The sequence below is a fragment of the Gopherus evgoodei genome, chromosome 1 (genome assembly GCF_007399415.2).
Source record: "Gopherus evgoodei ecotype Sinaloan lineage chromosome 1, rGopEvg1_v1.p, whole genome shotgun sequence".
Classification (NCBI taxonomy): Eukaryota; Metazoa; Chordata; order Testudines; family Testudinidae; genus Gopherus; species Gopherus evgoodei.
The window spans coordinates 209,492,653-209,512,144 of NC_044322.1; the positions used below are offsets into that span (position 1 = coordinate 209,492,653).

At 47.3% G+C, this 19,492-nt stretch overlaps 1 protein-coding gene and 1 long non-coding RNA gene across 5 annotated transcripts in view; one reads left to right on the forward strand and one right to left on the reverse strand.

The window, feature by feature from the left end:
• Positions 1-19,492, forward strand: part of LOC115635186 (galactosylgalactosylxylosylprotein 3-beta-glucuronosyltransferase 1-like) — a 46,012-nt gene that overhangs the window by 16,314 nt on the left and 10,206 nt on the right. The window contains exons 2-6 of one of the 4 annotated variants that reach the window (XM_030533555.1): positions 10,671-10,874; positions 12,835-12,979; positions 15,621-16,156; positions 18,203-18,499; positions 19,094-19,201. In XM_030533555.1, coding sequence (XP_030389415.1) covers positions 12,868-12,979; positions 15,621-16,156; positions 18,203-18,499; positions 19,094-19,180 — 1,032 coding nt within the window. In that variant the 5' untranslated portion in view covers positions 10,671-10,874; positions 12,835-12,867 and the 3' untranslated portion in view covers positions 19,181-19,201. Of the gene's footprint in view, positions 1-10,670; positions 10,875-12,830; positions 12,980-15,620; positions 16,157-18,202; positions 18,915-19,093; positions 19,202-19,492 lie in introns of those variants that run through there. The other 3 variants (XM_030533544.1, XM_030533533.1, XM_030533553.1) reach the window with 3 other exon arrangements.
• LOC115635200 lies at positions 366-9,280 on the reverse strand. The gene is made up of 3 exons (XR_003996547.1): positions 9,040-9,280; positions 4,544-4,672; positions 366-515 (listed from the first exon to the last, which is right to left on the reverse strand). It is a non-coding gene; the product is annotated as an uncharacterized LOC115635200 (long non-coding RNA).

Below are 19,492 nucleotides of genomic sequence, written 5' to 3' on the forward strand. Positions count from 1 at the left end.
CTGACCCTAGGGGCGTGGATGTCACAGATGGTCTAGACAATACTTAGTCCTGCTTGGAGTGCAGAGAACTGGACTAGAGGACCTCTCAAGCTCCCTTCCAGTTCTAATTCTATGAAATCAAAAGCTGATTGGCATTTAAGTAATTCCACTCTCTGACGCAGACAGATGCACAAACTAGACAGAACATGGGGGAAGTTCAAATCCAGATCTGAGTTTTGCAACGCTGACCCATCTCTCATTTCTGTAGAAGGTTGCTGTTTATCTTTCCTCAGATATAAGACCCAACTGATCTTTAAGTCCTCTGAAAAAGGACTCCAAGTATAGACAGAGATTCCAGGAAAGACTGGTTCATCTCTCACCTCTGGCTGGAGAGTCCCTGTTGCCTAGTAATTCTGCCCAAGATCAGCTCTCCATTTGCAGTTTGGTAGCATCTGAGGACCGGGGCCAGGGCTGTGTCTGACAAGGAGTACCAAGGAATGTGTGTTCCATCTTGCTGGGTGAGGTTACTAGTGGTTCTATAAATAGAAAGCAGAGAGGAGAGTTGCAAAAGTGAGGGGGAGAAGAATCTTTTGGTAGTTTCCTACCATCAGTCTATTGTGTACAGTGTACTGTGATGGCTGTTCTGTGCAAAGATAATTCTGTAGGTTTAATGGGTGGAAGGAACATAGAAATTGCCATCTTGGAGTATCTCTCTGGGCACCTGGCATTGGCCACTGTCAGAAGACAGGATACTGGGCTAGATGGGCCTTTGGTCTAACCTAATATGGCCATTTTTATCTGGCCCAGCACTGGCAATGCCTCAGGCTACAGAGGAAGGTTTTGGGAAAAAAAAGTAATGTACCTAGTCCATTTTTTCCATGCTGTGTATGGATGGAGCCTAATAGAAATTTCTTCCTGCCCCCAACTTGTGAGCTCATGGAAGCATGAAGGTGGGCAAATGTGCTTCTGGGCATAGTATAGCTCTGACTTCCCAAGGAAATTATGTTCTCTATGTACAAAGAGCAAAACAGGCACTTTCAGTCTGGATTACATGTATTTGCAATTAAAGGAAAATAGAGAATGAAAATTATAAATTCTCCAGGAGAAAAAGCAGAGTTTGTCTCACTCTGAAATCTTCTATCTTGAATCTGCTTATGACCCTGTCCTCCCAACAGACAGGCACATATTTACCCTCTCTTGAAATGTTTTTGTTTACTACTTCTACAAAGTAGACCATTTTCCTTCCTGGAAATGACATGATCAGTAGTTTCCTTTTCAGAATCCCTTTCTTTTACCTCTGCTGGGTATACCACTGGTTCCACTACTTTCCTGTCAATTCCTTTCCCCTACTTCCTCCTTCCCCTTTAATTTCACATCCTCGGGGGCAAATACTGTACATGGTTTATGCTGTTTTTTCTATCCTAGTCTCTTGGTTAAACCTGATCTAAGTAGCTCAACTCTATAAACTGATGTTAAAGATTTAATTCTGCTGGAGTTTCCTGAGTAGTGGACTGGCATACAGCTGTAACAGAAAATTTGCCATATACACCACATTTTTTCCACCGGATATATTTTTAGGTGTCAGCATATGTTGATGCTAGACAATAAGCAGCAGATCTAATGTGCTTTAATGAATTTATCCCAAGGAAGATTTGAGAACCAGCTGTTCGGGTGACCTGTATGCCACAAGTCCACTTCACAAGGCCTTGCTATTCTCCACAGAAGAAATATTCCTCAGGTATATTATTCCTTGCCTTCTGGAATAAATGTGTAGCCTTTGCAAAGGCCTAGTGGTCACTCCTATAGTTAACAGAGACCATTTCTGACCTGTTTTGCTGGCTACTACAGAATTAGTATTAGCTATTTTCCCTTCTCTTTGTCATATTCCAGGTCTGGGCACAAAAAACTTCAAGGCAAACTTTTTAAATTTTCATTATGCTTTATTGATCATAGTTCAACCATCATTCTCCAGTGAAAGCAGCAGGGTATTACTACTCCATGCCACATGGCAAAATCATTCTCTATGAACAATTCAATTTTTCTAGTAGACTCAGACCCTGATTCAGCAGGTTACTAAAACACTTGTGTATCTGTGGGCATGTGAGCACCCCTATTGACTTCAGTGAGATGGCTGACATGCTAAAAGTATGCATGTTCTTCAGTACCTTGCTGAATCAGCACCAATGGCTTTTGTCTGCTATGTTATTTTGCCATCCAGAAGGAGGGTATTTCATTACTTTAACCAAAGCAGGGTGTCTCTCCATTTCCTTGGCACTTGCTGGGGTTGATGGGAAGGCTCACTAGGTAAGAGAGTTTGTACACTCCCTCTGAAAGTAGGGAAAATGAGCAGAATAATCAATCAGAGTAGTGCATTAATGATAGCAATGTCCTCTGGCGCTTTGATCTTAGCTGCATCAAATGCAAGCCTCATCTCTGCATCCTGGCTGTTGCTAGAGGTGCAGTGTCAGCCTCTGGACCCAGTATCTTAACAAGGAGCTTGTGATCAAGGGCACTCGTGATATTTAATTATCCCCCAAACAATGCCTAATGTCTCTTTCTCTGAGAGTAATTCCTCTCAGCCTTTGATAATGTTCTGGAAACAAATGTCATGGGGTTTGCCTTTCCCTCTTTACAACCCATATGTGCAATGATAGCTACCACTCCTGCTGAACAGGCATCATGTGCGAACATAGTCAGGAAAGCTCTGGGTGAAATGCACCAGTACACTGAAACTATTCAGTTTTGCTTCCTTAAAAGACCTGGTCTGCCTCTCAAACAAAACCCATTTCCTATCTTAATAATGCATCTGTTGGGGCTGCTTAATGCCGATACATCTGGAATGAATACTCCATAATAGTCACTGTTGCCTAAAAAGGATCTCCACTCTGCAAGTGTTTGGTAGCAGAAGGGGCAAATCTTGGTTTAGATAAGCACCCAAAAATGCATTTCCTCTGGGGTTAGACAGTTCCGAAGCGTTTGCAGCACTGAGTTAGGACTCTCAGGAGAGCTGGCTCCCATGAGACATCCAGTCCCTCCCGCGTCTGTTTGATTTTATCTGTCACTTTTTCCCCCAGCGTTTCTGTTCATGATTAACAAGCACAGATGCATGCAAATTAAAACTAGGCCCAAAGCTGCAATGTTCTGAACCAGACCCAAACATTCCCAAAGTGCCAGGGGTTCTGATTAGGCCCATTGCAGAGATAGGGGCCAGTTGTGCAAATTGGCTTTAGGGAGGTTTGGGTCTGACTCTAATATTCAGATCAGGGTTTGGATTGAGCCTCTCTAAAAATGAAACTTAACAGAATTTTCTATTCTCAGGAAGGTTCTGGGGGAGTCTGGGACAAGAGTTCAGTTCAGCACTTACCTGAACCAGTTGTGTTCATCCCTGCACATAGCCAACATAACCCCTGGCTGTTCCTTTCTGCCTAAGATGGCAGGTGTTAGCACAAAAGCATTGGACCCCAGAGGAACTAGCCTGCAGACTTCATTAGCACTGCCTCCACATTTTTTGTGAATAGAATCCAGTGTAAAGGAATGCCTAGAGATGATCAGCACGTGAGGAACACGTCTCCTCTCAGGAAAGGAGCCATGCAGAGCTGCTAACAAATCTGATGGGCAGGGTCTGGAGGCCATCAGTGGGGTGAGGGGCATGACACTAAGTAAGTTCCCAAAAGAAAAGCCAGTTTTCTGGGCTGATGACACTGCAGATCCATAGGGTTAAAAAGAAATTAACGAAGCAGGCAGGGAAAGGATGGATGAAGCTGTGGGGGAGGGAGAAGAAAGAGGGAGCAGGTAGTGTAGGGTTTTCCTCCTAGGGAGGGGTTCCCCACCTCAAGGGTGCACATACTGAAAGCTGCAGCTTAGATATGAGCATCCAGTCCCCATAAGTGGTGTTAGTTCTAGATCCAGCCACTATTGTCAACTCCTCCCCCATATTATTTACTGCTTTGTCATTTTCTAGCACTGCATCCATCCAAGGATCTCCAAGCTCTTCAGTGAAGTCAGCCTCATGCCTTTCCCTTGGATCAAGATCATTTATCCCCCCCTACAGATGAGAGAAGTGACTTGCAGAGTAAGGACTAAAACCCAAAGCACCTTCCTCCATCACAAAAGCATCCCTTTTCCTTGGGGGTGTGGTGCAATGCAGGAACCCTTCCCATGCTGGGAAGGGTTAGGGTACACTCAGGATTTCATTAGAAAAAGTGGTCAGGGACTGTCTCCTGGCATGCAGCATCCTTCTCTGCCATTGGCTTCTCGGATAGCCAGATCCAGCAGAGTGCAGGGAAGAAAATGCTGCCACTCAGCTGAAGAGCCAAATCTCTCCTCACATTTCCTGTCCCACCACAGGCTGTGGCATCCTGTCCTGGAAATGAACTTTTAGTGCTTGCTTTAGAGCTAACCCAACATTTCAGTTTACAATGGTCCCCATTCATTCAGCACTGAGTCAGGGAGAGGATTGTCCCACTGGGGAAAAGGAAGCCTCTATAAGTGGGCCTCATTACCAAGCTCATAGACATTAAGTTCTGCAGCTTTCTTGCAGAGCAAGCCCGTGTCATCCACTTACATGCCTCCTCGTTCCTGTTTTATTTGTGCATCTGAAACAGGCAGGAGATGGTCCAGGCAAGGGAGATACCGCAGCTCCTCAGCCGTAACCACTATTAAACAGTACACTTTGACACTTCGGCTGCTGAGGCTGTGGGATGAGATGCAAAAGAACAGCTTAGAGGGGACAAACTTCCTGTCGATTTCAGTAAGCAGAGACAAAGCTGTTGCTGAGCACCACAAATACAAGCGTTGCCATGAATTATGCATTCCTTATTTGAAGGGAGGTTGGCCTCATCAATAATAAAGGCTCACTGCTCTGCCTGCAGCATTGCATCCCCAGTGCCAGCAGTTGGGAAATTCATGAAATCTGCATTGATGTCCTCAAGGTGCTCAAGAGGAAGGCTGCGGAACACAGGCTAACACACAATACTGCAGAAAGTGCCTGTGCATACAAAAGGTGAAACTGCTCAGCCCCCGTGCTGGCCTGCCAACAGCTCTGCTTAGTGCTCGCCGCAGACACACACATGGTACAAACATGCAGCCAAAAATGAAGGCACCCAAAATTACTGGGAATTTTTGGTTTAATTAGCTGAGATTGACTGGGGACACTTGCATTAACAGACCCTAGATTTATACATCAGGTAGCTGGATATTACAGGTAAATGGCCCTTGTCCTTGAAACCCACTCCCCCTTCACGGTGACAGTCTGTGCCCTTGTCTACACTACACAATTAAATCAACATATATTAGGTCAAGTACAGCCACCCCATTAATGGCTGCAGTTTTTCATGTCCACACTACCCTCCTTCTGCCGGTGGCACATCGCCTCCCCAGAAGCGTTTACGTTGACTTAAGTAGGCCAGTGTTGGGGGCTGAGAGCCTGGGTCTAAATTTACTGAGCTCCAGGGCAGACTGCAAAGCCCACATAGTTCCTCAGCTCTTTTCAAGTCACTATTTCCTTTCTGATGTGGTTCTCTCCTTTGCTCCATTCCCTTCTCTGTCCCAGTTTCTCTCCACTATTATGTCTGCCTGCCTTTCATTCTTATCCCCCAGGTACTTCTCTCTTCTCCATGTCTTCCCCAGCCCCTTGCTGCTCCTGGGAGAGGGCTGGAGAATGGATCCTGCTCCAACACAATAAGAGTGTTTCAGAGACTGAGCAGGTGATCTGCATGAACTGGGGAGTGTCACCCTCCAAATGCAGGTGAACACAATCCTGCACTGCAGCCCCACTCTGTAGAATGGAGGGAATGACATGAAACTCCTGGGAGCTGGAGGGTTAATTAAGGCCAGGAAAGTGCTAGGAATGTGCTCTGTATTATTATTCATTAGTATGATCCCACTTTTCCTTTGTTGTGCTGCCTCCACATTCTCTTTTTCCAGCCTGCAACCTTGCCTGCCAACCCAGCCTCTGCCCTGCACTGATTATTGTGAGTTTAGAGTCATTAGAAAGGAGGAGGATTAGGAAGATTAACAACAAGGCTCTCCCAGACCTGGGTCTCCTAAACACTGCTCCTGAACGCATGCAGCTGCCTCGCAAACCCCAGGCCACTGAGGCCTCTCCCTAACACAGCCCTCTCAAATATCACTCCCCAGCCCGGCTCTCCCTAGCCTTAGCCATCCGAGTATGCTTTCAAGCCATCTTTATGGCCACCTCTTAGTGGGGGTCCCTCCAAGGCTGCCACCTAATCCAGTTCTCCTGAGGACTATCCCAGCCTCCACTGAGATGCCTACCATTGTACATCATTTCAGAAAGCAATGAGGCTGTCTGTGCTGCACACTTGTTTTGGCAGCATGGGGAGTACATACACTGCAAGCCCCCCCAGCACAGGTCTAAACAGCAGTGTAGACAGGGAGGCCAAGCTCAGGCAAGTAGAGTTAAGACATGCCTGTGGGTGTGTACCTGGCCATGTACACTACAGGCTCTCTACTCGCCCAAGCAGTGCCTCCCCCATTTATACTGCTATTTTTAGCAGTGTAGTGTCCCTTCCCTGCTGCTGGAGTCTTTCCCCACCTCAAGGAAAGAGTTCAGTAGTGGGGAGATTCTGGCAGTAAGTAGGCATCAGGGAAAGGTCCCAGCAGCTTGCTGTTGCTAGAGCCTTTTCTGCTGCAGGGGCCTTTCCCTGCTGTCTCCCCCCTGCCAGAGCCTTTCACCAATATGTGTAGATACACACCAGTGTGGACATAGTGTGCTTTTCACTGCAGCATGTAGCTATGCATACTGTATACACTGCTGCACGTGGGGCGCAGTGTAGACATGACCAAGGTTACTTTCCAGCCTGGGATGCCTTAGGCTGCTCCCAGAATCTGAGTTGCCCCCTATTAATATTGCATTTTAGTAGCAAAACTTTTTCTGGGAGTTAAACAGGCTGGTGATGGTCAACAGTGGTGGAGCCGATCACACCAGATGCTTTGAGCTACAGCCAGGAGCTTCTTACTGCTCCAGTCACACATAATACAAGAAACAGTCAAACCTAGCCCCAGAGGGCATGGGTGTGTACATGCGCACGCACAAAACAGAAGATTGATGGATGAAATTAAGCAGAGAGATGTGTAATTGGAAAACAGTTCAAGAAGATTACAAGCAGCATATTGAAAGCATCCATCAGCCTTCTAGCTAATATTGTTAGGGGTGCATAATACAAACAGGGAGTGCAGCAGGCACTAGAAAGAGATGGGGAGAGAGGGTAGTCAGAAAGGAAAAAATAAGGAAGAGAGAAACAGAGAGACCATTAATAATAATAAATACAATTTATATTACAGCAGTATCCATAGGTCCCTCAAGACAAAAGCTGTGCACACATAGCAGGAGGTAGTCCTCTCCCTGTAAAGCTTACAGCCAGGAACTGCTGGGTGAAGTGTGTTATGCAGAAGATCAGACTAGATGATCATCATGATCCTGTCTGGCCTTGTGATCCATATATTTCATTTAAGAAAATACACTATAAATGGGTGTAGCAATGAAAAAGGAGGGAATGGAGACGGGAGGAGGAAGGTAACAATGCTGGGAACACACAGTCACACAGACTAGCTGTGTGCACAAACTGATGACACTGAGCCAATTAAAGTTTATTTTTAATTAAAGATGTAAATAAATACATCAAATAGATCTCAGTAGCTCCCAATGACCCTTGGTTTGGCAATTAGCAATCTCCCATAGGCAACATGGTATAAGTGGGTCACAATGAGGTATCTAGATGGGGACAGGTTGGTGGTTTTATTGGAGGGAATTCCATGCAAAAGGGGCAGTGCAGAAGAAACTGCACAAGTACTTGTGGGAGAAGTGGACTATCAGGTGTTCAAGCTACAATGATTGGCAGTGTGGAGCTGGCAGAGAACAACTCTAGTCCTAAGAAACATACAGACTGGAGACAGGGGAGTGTAATGATGCCAACTCACCACTGCAGCACCTCCTGCTGGTTGTGCTGGGAAACAGCTCTCTTGGACCACCAAGGTGCCATTTACTAGTGGTGTCTCATTCGCCATTACTTCACTTCCTCCACTGTTTCCACCATCTGGACCCACATTGCTCCCAGACCACAGTGTCCTCTTCAGGACACAGCCCTCCAGCAGTACTCCAGCCTACTGTCTCCTCCTTTCAGGGGACAGGCAGCCCTCAGTCCTTCTACTTGCCTCAGCAGCCAACCACAATCTCTAGTCTAGCCCCTGGCTTCAGGGGCAAACTGCAGTTTGGATTTAGGCCACTCTCCTCATTGGCAAGTAGGGGTAAAGGGGGAGGGAGGGACCAAGGCTTGCCTACTACTCTGGGTCCTAGCCTAGGGACCCTATAATTGGCAGCCACTTATTGCCCCACCTCCTAATCCCACTGCCTACTTTCCCTAGGCCACTTCCCCCTTAGCCCTAGCACCTTCCCTGCCCTTGGTTCAGGGCCTCAGTCTAACCATGGTCAGCCAAGAGCTCCCTATTGCTCTGCTACCTTGCCCAACACTGCAGTATCTCCATTATTCTTTACCCTTCAGGGCAGGATTACTCTTGTGCTGCTGAGCAGCCCTTTATATATGGGCTGCTCCAACAAGCCTTCTCTTGATTGGCTCTCCCGATGAGCCCTTTCTGATTGGCTGGGTTTTGCGCAGTCTCTCCAAGGCTACCTTAGCCCTTTTCCTGCCTGTGTGGGGCAGCCGCCCCACCACAGGGAGTGAATGAAACAGAGAGAGATGGAGAAAAATGAAGGAGAGGGAAAACTGTAAGAGAGGAAATGATGTGTAATGCAAGTCAGGCTTGTTAGAACCCAGCACGGGTGAAGAGCAGATTCCTTTGTGAAACTCACTAGGGATCTGACTGTGCTGGTCTCATGCAGTGCTTAGGTTTTGCAGTACTGGGCACTCAAGAAAACCAATACAAAGAGAATGAGCGTGTAGAAGTAAAAGAACAAAGAAAACCTGGAGAGCTGTGCACATAGACCCTGGCTCAATATATTTGCAGCGTTTGGGGAGCAGGCTGTGAAGATGTGGAACTAGAAGCAGAATTTGTGTGCTCTCCTAACTTTGATCTGCTCACCTCTTTGCTCTTAGTAACAAAGCTGCATCCTCCTCCTGTCTTCTCTTTGCCTCCAGAATCAATCTGAGTTTGTGATAGTCATGGAGTTGCCTTGTGGAAACACACAGTTACTGTATAATAAAGGCCAGGTCTTTCTTTTATGTAAGGGGAAAATACAGACTGCTTGAGAAGACCTCAGTGCAGAGACCCTTGTAATGGCAGGTAGCTCAAGCAGGGAGATGAGATGTTACCACCCGAGCAGGGCCGGCTTTAGGCCGATTCCCCCGAATTGGGCCCCATGCCTAAGAGGGCCCTGCGCCCAGCCAAAGCGTGGCAAGCCCGCAGCTCTGCTCCCCGGGCCAGAGCGCCGGGTGTAGTGCTGCAAGCCCCCAGCCTCCCTCCCCCGGCCAGAGCGCGGCAATCCGAAGTGCCGCAGTGCCACCAAAGACTCGGAGTGCCGCCCAGTGAGTACAAGCCCCACAAATCGGGCCCCGCACTTGCTAGAGCCGGCCCTGCACCTGAGAACAGACGAAGGGAGAGCCAGATGCCTACAGGTGTAACAAGAGAACTCAGAGCCCTTGTTCCGTTTTAGGGCTTGAATTTCTTTTGTGACTGCCTCTATTTTCATGGTTCCTAGTGTCAGGGAAGCTGCTCCATGCTGCTAATGTGATAAGCCTGTGACAGATTCCAAGAACCTAGGGGCAGGGATCATTGTGAGAAATTTACATATATACAGGTACGTTGAACATCAGCCAGACTGACCCCAGGCTGTGTCCAAGTTTGACCTTCCTCCACAGACACGTAGAACTCTGCCATTTGAGTGAAGAGAGAAGTGTCTTGGCTGGCACTTCCGTTAGGTCCCTTATCCTTGCTTAGGACCCAGCTACTAGAAGGCAGCCTGGCCACATATACTGAGCCAGTAAGTTACACTGTCTTCCTTTATAGCCACACAATGCTGCACTTGCTATCAGTGCTCCACAAAACACAAGGGGGCTAGCCGTGGATGTAGCATTGTGCCTGTTAGGTTGGACCCTGAGCTCCTGCCCCACGCATCTTAGACCACCTACTTCATAATGTGAGGAAGGGAAACAACTCCCATCTCACCTCTATTATTAGTAATAATAACAATAATATAAAAGTAATGAAAAGGTTAAAGACTTGGTCCCAGGAGAACTCAAACCTACACCACTTACTGTCATGCCCCCTGCTATCTATCTCTGGTGCTTACATGGACCCCGTTACTGTAGTATCACAGTGCCTTGCAGCCTGTAATATATTTATCCTCACACCATCCATGTGAGCTAGGGAAGAGCCATTATCCCCATTTCAGATAAGGGGAACTGAGGCACAGAGAGAGTGAGTGACTTGCCCAGGGTCACACAAGAAATCTGTGGTAGAGAAGGGACTTGCACTCGGGTCACTCTGCTAATGTGCTAAGCTCCCTCTCTTCCATCATACTGGTATCAGGGCACTGCCCCTCCACAGGCTCTTTACCTGGAAGAGCAGAAAGCGGGGCTAGGGGTGTTAGGAGTTCAGGAGTCACGCTGATAGCAGTAGCTCTATGGTTCTCAGGAAGCATGGTCACAGTCACTGCTTTTATTGCACAGGGGAAACCTCAGTCTTTGTGGCTAATGAAAATTTTATTCCCGTAGGCCTCCAGGGGGAGCACTGGTGCAGCCACTGTCTAGTAGATAGGCATGAGGGAAGCGGCCCGCTGGGAAGGGCTCAATACATGCACTCAGCACCTGAGAAGAATCCCTGAGGAACCAGCCCCAGGAGAGCAAGGGGAGCAAAGTCTGGCACACATTGGTCTCAAAACTGGTCAACAGTGAGACACTTTGCTGACAGCGACAGTGGTGAGTCCTCAGCTGACAACAAGCAGCATTGCTGCTGTACAACTCCGTGTGCACACATGGATTGCTGTGCTGCAGGATTAAATCTCCATTACTATGCTTGGCTTTTGCTGCCTGTGGCATGGCACAGGCAGCTCATTTAATAATGGGAATGGGAGCTTCTGGATCCATAGAATGAAAGGAGATGCTGGAAGTTGTGTGGTGAATGAGGCTGGGGACTTTTTGAAGAAAAAAGATGATCTTTGGTTATGACCCAAAATTGGCATCTGAATTGTGTCCTTGTTTCCACCATGGATTTTCTGTGTGATGGCGAGCAAGTCACTTCCATCAATGTTTTCAGAAGTGGCCACTAATTTTGGATACTTTGTTGAGTGGCTGCCCAACCTGAGAACCCTAGGACCTGATTTTCAGAAGTGTGGATCACTCGCAATCCATATTGAAGTCAACAGCAGCTGTAGCTGCCAGGGGTGCTGGAACAATTTATAAAGTCAGGATGCTGAGAGCCATCGAACCAAACTATAAACCCTGTATATAATGGAAACCGCTTCCAGTCAGGGGGTGCGGCAGCATCCCCCACACCCCAGTTCCAGCACCTTTGGTAGGTGCTCAGCAACTGTGAAAATTCAGGCCCAAGATGTCTCAAGTTGGACACCCAGTGAATGAAGCACCCCAAATTAGTGGCCCCTCCTGAAAATGTGAGCTTTAATGACTCTGTGCCTCAGTTCCCCTCCTTTCATAGGGATATTTTAAAGGTAAATTATTTAATACCTGTGAAGCACTCAGATTCTATGGTGATGAAAGCCATAGAAAAGCCCACAAGGAGATTAATAATTCCATATGTAGTGCATGGTTTGGATGATGTGTCATATATAATGCAGGGGCCAGATAATGATTGAGAGGGATAAAAAGAGATATTGATTAACTACCCAAGCAGTGAACACCATCTTTGCTGTGCATTGAATGAAGCAGGGGACCTGTGCAAAAAGCAGGTTGTGACTGTAAAGACTGTATCAGAATTAATACGTATAAAGGATCTGAATTAAAATTAAATTAGAGAAAAGAATAGTAGGCATCTTTCACCCCATTGCTGTATCCATTTGCTCTGCAGTTATTCAGGTCTTACGCACAACTGCGGTAATGCTACAAATTCGGTACCTCAAGAATCAAATTTTCAACTAGTGTCACTGAAACTAGTGTCACTTGTAATGTCACTACAAGCAGAGCCGGCTCCAGGCCCCAGCGCGCCAAGCGCGTGCTTGGGGCAGCATGCCATGGGGGGGTGCTCTGCTGGCTGCCAGGAGGGCAGCAGGCGGCTCCAGTGGACCTCCTGCAGGCGTGCCTGTGGAGGGTCCGCTGGTCCCATGGCTCCAGTGGAGCGTCCGCAGGCACGCCTGCGGGAGGTCCACCGGAGCCGCAGGACCAACGAGCGGCAGAGTGCCCCCTGCGGCGTGCCGCCGTGCTTGGGGCGGCGAAATGGCTAGAGCTGGCCCTGACTACAAAGCTTAGAAGTTACCCCCTTGGTATGAATGGGTTCATTAACGGCTTTCTTCGGGCTGTTGTTTCAGATTGCAGGAAGGCAAACAACTATCCATTGGGTACCCTAAATTCACATTTGGGAGGTATTCTTCACAACCATCAGGCTAGAAACTTGTCCTTTAAAAAAATTACATGGAAGCTTGCAGTCTGTAGTGTCTGAACCAGTTGTGGCAGGCAGATAAAATACCTTAATGGCTCAGTTCTGGAGAGTGATGGGACTAGTCACGTGCTTAAATTTAAATATGGACTTAAATGCTTTGCTGGATCGAGGCCAAAGTGCTCAGCACCATTCAGGATCCAGCTCTAGATGAGCTGGACCTAGTCTGTTAGCTGCGTAACTGATAGAACTGAGCTAGCCTTTGCTGGTGTCTGTCACTCTCTGTACAAGCACCAGGTAGCTTACTCCATACTCTGTTCTGAAAGGTAGGGAGATGCCTGGGCGTTGGAAGTTCTTTGCAGCATGCTAAGGAGACGTAACCTTCTGACCACACTCCTGATCGTTTTGCCATGGGCTCTTCTTCTAACCTTGTGGCATCAGTACCCAGCCACCCGCTACCTCATCCTGCTGAGAAGTAAGTGTAAGCAACTCTGCTCTTCACACGGTTACGGTTTGGTCATAACAGTGTTATGGCCAGGGTGTTCCTGAAATGCGTGCAAGGAATTATTGATGTGAATGCTTGATGAGAAACACTTCACAGAAAGGGTGAAACAAAGAGAAACTTGCCCAAAGGACCCCTCAGGGACTGGCTTCTGCAAACAGGCAGGCAGTCCTTAAGAACACTCTCCCTTGTTTGCAGGAAGCCTCAGAGAGAAGCCCACTCTAGACACTATGGCTGCATGGTCAAGATCCTCAAAGGATTGATTTCAGTGGGCTCTAGGTGCCTAAATACCTTTGAGGATCTGGGCCAGTCTGCTTGAGGAATTCTTTTGTGCAGCAGAGCAACTAGTCTACAGTGGGAATTTTCCATAAGCCCTCCCACCATAGGAGAAGCTGCTGATGTTTTGGCATTGTATCATGTAGCTCTGCTCTAAGCAGAGTTAGATAGCATGGGGCTTTAAACACATACCTGAAGTCCTGACTATGCTATTAATCCCCTTCTTTGCTACCACCAGTGGTGTTGAACTGGAGGGATAATTTAGGAAACAAATCTGAGAGAGTTAACACCCAGGCCCACCTGAACTAGCCCATGCTTAGTATTGAGAATAATGGACTTCATACAGTCTTGGGCTTGCCAGGTAAAATACAGGGAGCAGGCAGGACTCAGGATCAGCCCGCAGGCTGAAGGTAGGGCTATAGGTAAGGGGCTATGGGTAAGAGAGACAGCTGCTTTCTGGTTGTGGAACAGGACATAGTGTTGACTTGGCTGGTTTCTGCAAATGGAGTTGCTTGTGTGCAGTTTGCTGTTGTTTTTGCCATCTCTGTTCAAAGTAAACAGGACTGGGGGCCATTTTGTGAATAAAGATAGACTAACAGGTAATACCTGGAGTCTGTGTCCCAGATTTCCTCTTCCAAACAGAAGATGGCCCACTGCAAAGCATGTTACCACTCAGTACAGAGGTAACAATCACAGTGGAGCTCCAGTTCCTCACACCACTCTGCAATGCATGGGTGGGCCACAGAACTTTTCCACCTAGGCCACAGGGCTGATTCAGTCACAGCAGTGACATGTCAGCCATCAACCAATAACATTAAGTAACCCCACCTGTAACATCAGCATCCCTGGGCGGGTCATCGGCAGCAGGGATTGAATTTGGAACCTCTGGATCTTAGTGCATGAACCTCTGCTGCTTGGGCTAAGAGAGCCTGCTCTGTTAGTTTGTGCTCCAGCAGATTCATTAATTGCTAGGTGGCTTAGCCATCACTAGAGGGGGACAGAGCACCACACTGAGAGGGCATAGATTACAGTGACTTGTGGATCCTATCTAAATTTTTCAACCACCACATTTTTTAACAAAACACGGCCTTTTTTTCTAATTTGGAAATTTGAATTAATTTTTTGGAAAATGAACTTTTTGGTTGTTTTTCTGTTTAATGTGGTTTTTTTTTCCTCTCCCCCTTTTGTCCTTCCCCCCCCCCTTTTTTTTCAAAAGTAAAATGTCAGGAGTTGGGAGGGGAGAAAGGGAGAAAAATGAAAAACAAAAAAATGCATTTTAATGAAAAATTTCCAATAAACATTGTGACCCTCTGTACCTCAAAATAGCACCACAGTTCCAAATTGTACCCCGGGCGTATGGCACAAACATTTATCATCTTTCCCTTTCGAAAACTGTAGAAGGAAATGACTTGGAATTTTTTTTTAATCACACAGAAATAATTTTCCATTTTTCAGCCTGCTGCAGTGACTTCCTCCACTGGTGTACCCTGCCTAAGACATTTAGAGTTTCCACTTTCCAAAGACCTAATTAATTTTAAATCAGGGTGGGGAAACAAAGAGCACAGTTACAAAACAGGGTGATACATTCATCACATTAAAGCTGTTTATTTCCATGTAGTCTCTTCACTAGAGCAGATGCAGGGTTTTCAAGTAACCAAGCAATATGGTTGCTGTAGTTTCAGAGGTTGGGAGGGGAGGCACGGCTGGGAATCTCTCCATCAGAAGAAGGGATGCGCAAAATGATAAAGCTGCAGAAACTCTGCTTTATAGCACATTTCCCTGAACCTCAGGGATGTTCAGACCCAAGAGTTTGGTTCACGACCCAGCCCCTATACAAATTATTTCAGCTTTAGGAATGTAAGTTTAGCACAGTTCTGACATATCTAACATGCATTGCGTTTGTTGGCTGTAGCTTGCCTGTAAAGAGATTACACTTACCTTGTACCATCAGCACCACAAATGAAGTCTAGGCAAAATTTCCTTTCCTTTGACATTTGGCACATCTTCCAGCTCTGAACAAGCTTGGTCAGGAGGAGGTCACATCCTACCATTCACACACTCAAAAAGGTCCCACCTGAGTAGTTCTCAATCTGTTCTCCATGGACCAAAAGTAATCTGCAGGGTGAAACCTCTTAAGAAAGAACCAAGGAGTAGGGGAGGGGAGAAATGGGCCTATGAAAGGATTGTTCTCTTATGAAGTGGTTTGCAGAATGAAAATGTTGTAGACCCAGGGCCGTTGCCCCAGATAGATCATAGATAGTTATCAAATGTCACCTAATATAGCAGTGAACAGGCTGGGTTTTAGTCCCTAACTTCCTTCTCCTTCTTTTTGCCTCAGAAGAGACGGAAGAAAATGCAACAGCTAAAGCTCGCTTCAATGGTACATCCCCGTTGCGGGAAGAAGGGCTGCCGTCATGCAGCTGGCAGCAAGCCTCAGGGGTGGCTCCAAAAGTCATCCAGAACTATGTGTATTCCCGGCCTCCTCCCTGGTCGGACACTCTCCCGACCATCTTTATAATCACGCCCACCTACACCCGGCCGGTGCAGAAGGCTGAGCTGACCCGACTAGCCAACACCTTCCTACATGTGCAGAACCTGCACTGGGTGGTGGTGGAGGACTCACCCCGGAGGACCAACCTGGTGTCCAACCTGCTGGAGAAGGCGGGGCTCAATTTCACCCACCTGAATGTGGAGAGCCCGCAGAGTCTGAAGATGAACGGATCCAGGATCCCATCCCACAAGCCACGGGGGACACTGCAGAGGAACCTGGGTCTGCACTGGCTAAGAGACAGCTTCAACAAAACACAGCCACCAGAAGGTGTTGTGTACTTTGCTGATGATGATAACACCTACAGCCTGGAGCTCTTCGAGGAGGTAGGAGCCATTGCGCTTCATGAAAGAGGAGAACAAAATGTAGCTGTCGCCCATAAAGACTAGATCCTGCCATGTGTTCTGCAGTTACAAAGAACCCCAACCCAGAGGTACTAGCGTAGTTCTCCTGCACCAAGAGGGAGGAGGATTTGGTAGCCCCAGTCAAGGGCTCCACATCAGTGTGTGTCATGGAACTCTGCTCCACAGGGGCTCCCTCTGCCTTCACATGCAAGGTGGTGGGGTGCAGGGCAAGTGAGGCCAGAGAGCTGATCACTTTGCAAATGTACCAGCCATTTTTTCCCAGTGAGGAAGGAGTGCTGCAGCCATGGGATGCAGATACAGGGCAACTCCACAGCTGCTCTGTGATCTGCATGGACAATTCCATCCCTTTTTACTCCTTGCTAAGTCACATGACCATGCTGGTGCCAGGACATGGTGCTAAGCCTTTGTGCCCATGGTGAAAGGCTCCTCTTACAAAGTCTGCTCTGGGAGGGGTTGTAGAGTGAATGCTGTAGATCAGTGAAGGGTCAGGGTGAACTGATTTGATTTAAACAAGCCCCAAACAAAAACTTCACTCAAAACTCAAACCTTCCCTTGAGCACAATATGGAGATTGGAAAAAGTTTGTTCAACTTTCCAATCGACCATTGTTTCCCTTTCCTCATTCCACTATATTCTGGGTCCCAGCTAGGAGAAGAAGAACAAGCATGCAATGAGAAAGGGCTATCCTCATGGTATTTCCAGCCCAGCTAGAAGCAGGAAGCCAAACCAGAAATTTCATGGGAAACCCAATTGCTCTGAGTTTTCCAGTATATTGCAAACTCAAGGGGATGATCATCCAGTAAAGTTCACCAAAGCGTAGGGCACCACTTGAAACACGCATGCCATAGTTATCCTATAAACCCTGTTTCCAATCCTCAAACTTGAGGAGGACAAGAAGCCTCATCATCCTTCATTAGTTTATCCTTTTCTCCATCCCCTGTGGGCACTTTTAGGGAGCCCCACACACTTCTAGGAGGTGGCCATGGACGGCACGGGTGAGAGCACAGAGAAGATTGCTGGGGATGAGGACAAGGGAGTGTCAGAAGAGGGTGGCTGGCTATGGAAACTGCTTAAGTCAGTCATATGGTGGAGTCAGTTGAAGTGATTAGGAGGAACCTGGAGGCCTGGTCAGGGTTAGGTGATTTAACAGCACTGGGAATTCATGTTTCTATGGAACAATCAACACAAGGCCAGTAAGAGGTTAGAGAGGATCTGAACATTCTGGGAGGAGGGTAGGACTCTGTCTTTCCCCCTCTGTCTATAGGGGACAGTAGATGGCAGATGATTGGAGGCTAAAGGGTGGTGAAACAGTCAGGTGTTGAGCGGAGGAGAATGATTGGAAGGAAGAGGAGGAGAGGGAGGTAAAAGTGACCTCAGACCTCCAGGTCATTGCAATATCACCTCCCTGGCCAATAGTGTTGGTGGACAGAGTATCCTGCCAAGAGCCATTTGGTTGCATAGGAAGGCATAGGTGGTGGGCACCAAGTGTCTGTAAAATGAAAGAAAGTGAGATTGCCACTGTGGTTGTGAATAAGGAGAGATTTACCTCTTAACGATGGGATGATGAATGGGAGTGAGGGTGAGTGGGGGCGATGGGAAGGCAGGGTGATGAGAACAGGTTTGCTTTGATTTCAGCGTTGTTAAGAAGGGTCTGGAGGATGGGCAGGTGGGCAGGTGAGCATCAGAGCAGGGTGTTGAGAAGGTACAAGTACAAAGTCAACAAAGCACTTTAGTGGGCAGGAGGAGTGGGGGTGATCATAAGGGTGATGTGGAGAGGAAAGGATGGGGGAAAGCCTGGGGCAGTCTGGAGGGTGGAAGTGAGAAGAGAGGAGGCAAAGAATGGAAAGGAGAAGAATGCAAGGAGTTACAGCAGGATGGTTCGCACAGGTGATGCTGGGGGAAAGGAGTCAAAGGGGGATAGAGCAGTAGGAGCGTGGTACACATAGGGAGGTGGGGTTGAAATGACAGCATTGAACCTTTCACTGCACTGCTTCTCTCTGGCACACAGATGCGCTATACGAGGAGGGTATCCGTATGGCCAGTGGCCTTCGCTGGGGGTCTGAGGTACGAGTCTCCCATAGTGAGCCCAGCGGGGAAAGTGGTGGGCTGGAAGGTGGTTTTTGACCCTAACCGGCCCTTTGCTATTGACATGGCTGGATTTGCAGTCAGCATCAGACTGATCTTGGAGAGGCCTCAAGCCACTTTCAAGCTGGAGGGAATTAAAGGAGGCTACCAAGAAAGCAGCTTGCTGAAGGATTTGGTGACTATGGATGGACTGGAGCCCAAAGCAGCCAACTGCACAAAGGTCAGCATGACAAGGGATTTCAAAGCACAGCTCCCCCTTCTGGAGTCTACGTTAAATCTCCAATATACTCTCTCTCTCCACCCCAGCATTTCAGCCCCTTGCTCCCCCTATCACGGTCCTTCCCCTCCTCCATTGCACCTGACCTTACACCAAAGCACATTAGCACAGAACAATAGTTAGGCAGATCAGTTAATGTCTGTGAAGTGCTTTGCAAATGAAAAACCGTATAAGTCCAAAGAGGCATTATGGTTATTATGCATTATAATTATAGTATTAGAGGTGTGTCCCAGCTGCAGAATTCAGATCCTGATTCTCTCCCCAATTCCAGAGTTTGTGGAGGAAGGTTGATCTGGTGTCAGGCTCATCTCTTCATTGTTATTGTTTGTTTCATTCATGTGAATATTAATTTGTTGGGTATAAGAGCTCTAATAAATTCTGATTCTTAACTCCAGCTCTGACTCATGTCGCTTTCACCCAGACACCTAACATATTTTGGAGCCCAAATGGTTCAGGAACTAACACACTGGGTTTGCTGGTCTTGATTTATCCATGGAATCCAAAGCATCTGTGAACTCCCTGTATGTTTCTCTGTAGGTTTTGGTCTGGCACACCAGGACCGAGAGGCCAATGCTAGGTAATGAAGGCAAACATGGATTTTCAGACTTAAGGATGGAGGTATAAATGGAGAGAGAGCCCTAGGCTGTGAGTATCCCTGTGCCTTTGACCTTTGTACTGCTCTGGTTAATATCTCTCAGTAAATATCTAAATTCAGCCTAGTCCACAGACACACCTGCCCCAGACTGTTCTCTTATTTGATCTATTGAGAATGGTTCTATCGACAATGACTGAATGACCTCAGTGGCTTGCTCTTGCTGCTGAACGTAGTTCCAGTGGTTATTGGAAGGGACTAATGTGACAAAAACACCACATTTCCCAACACACTTTGGATTTCAGGTGGCCTGGGGTTTGAATTCATGGATCAATATCTGTCCC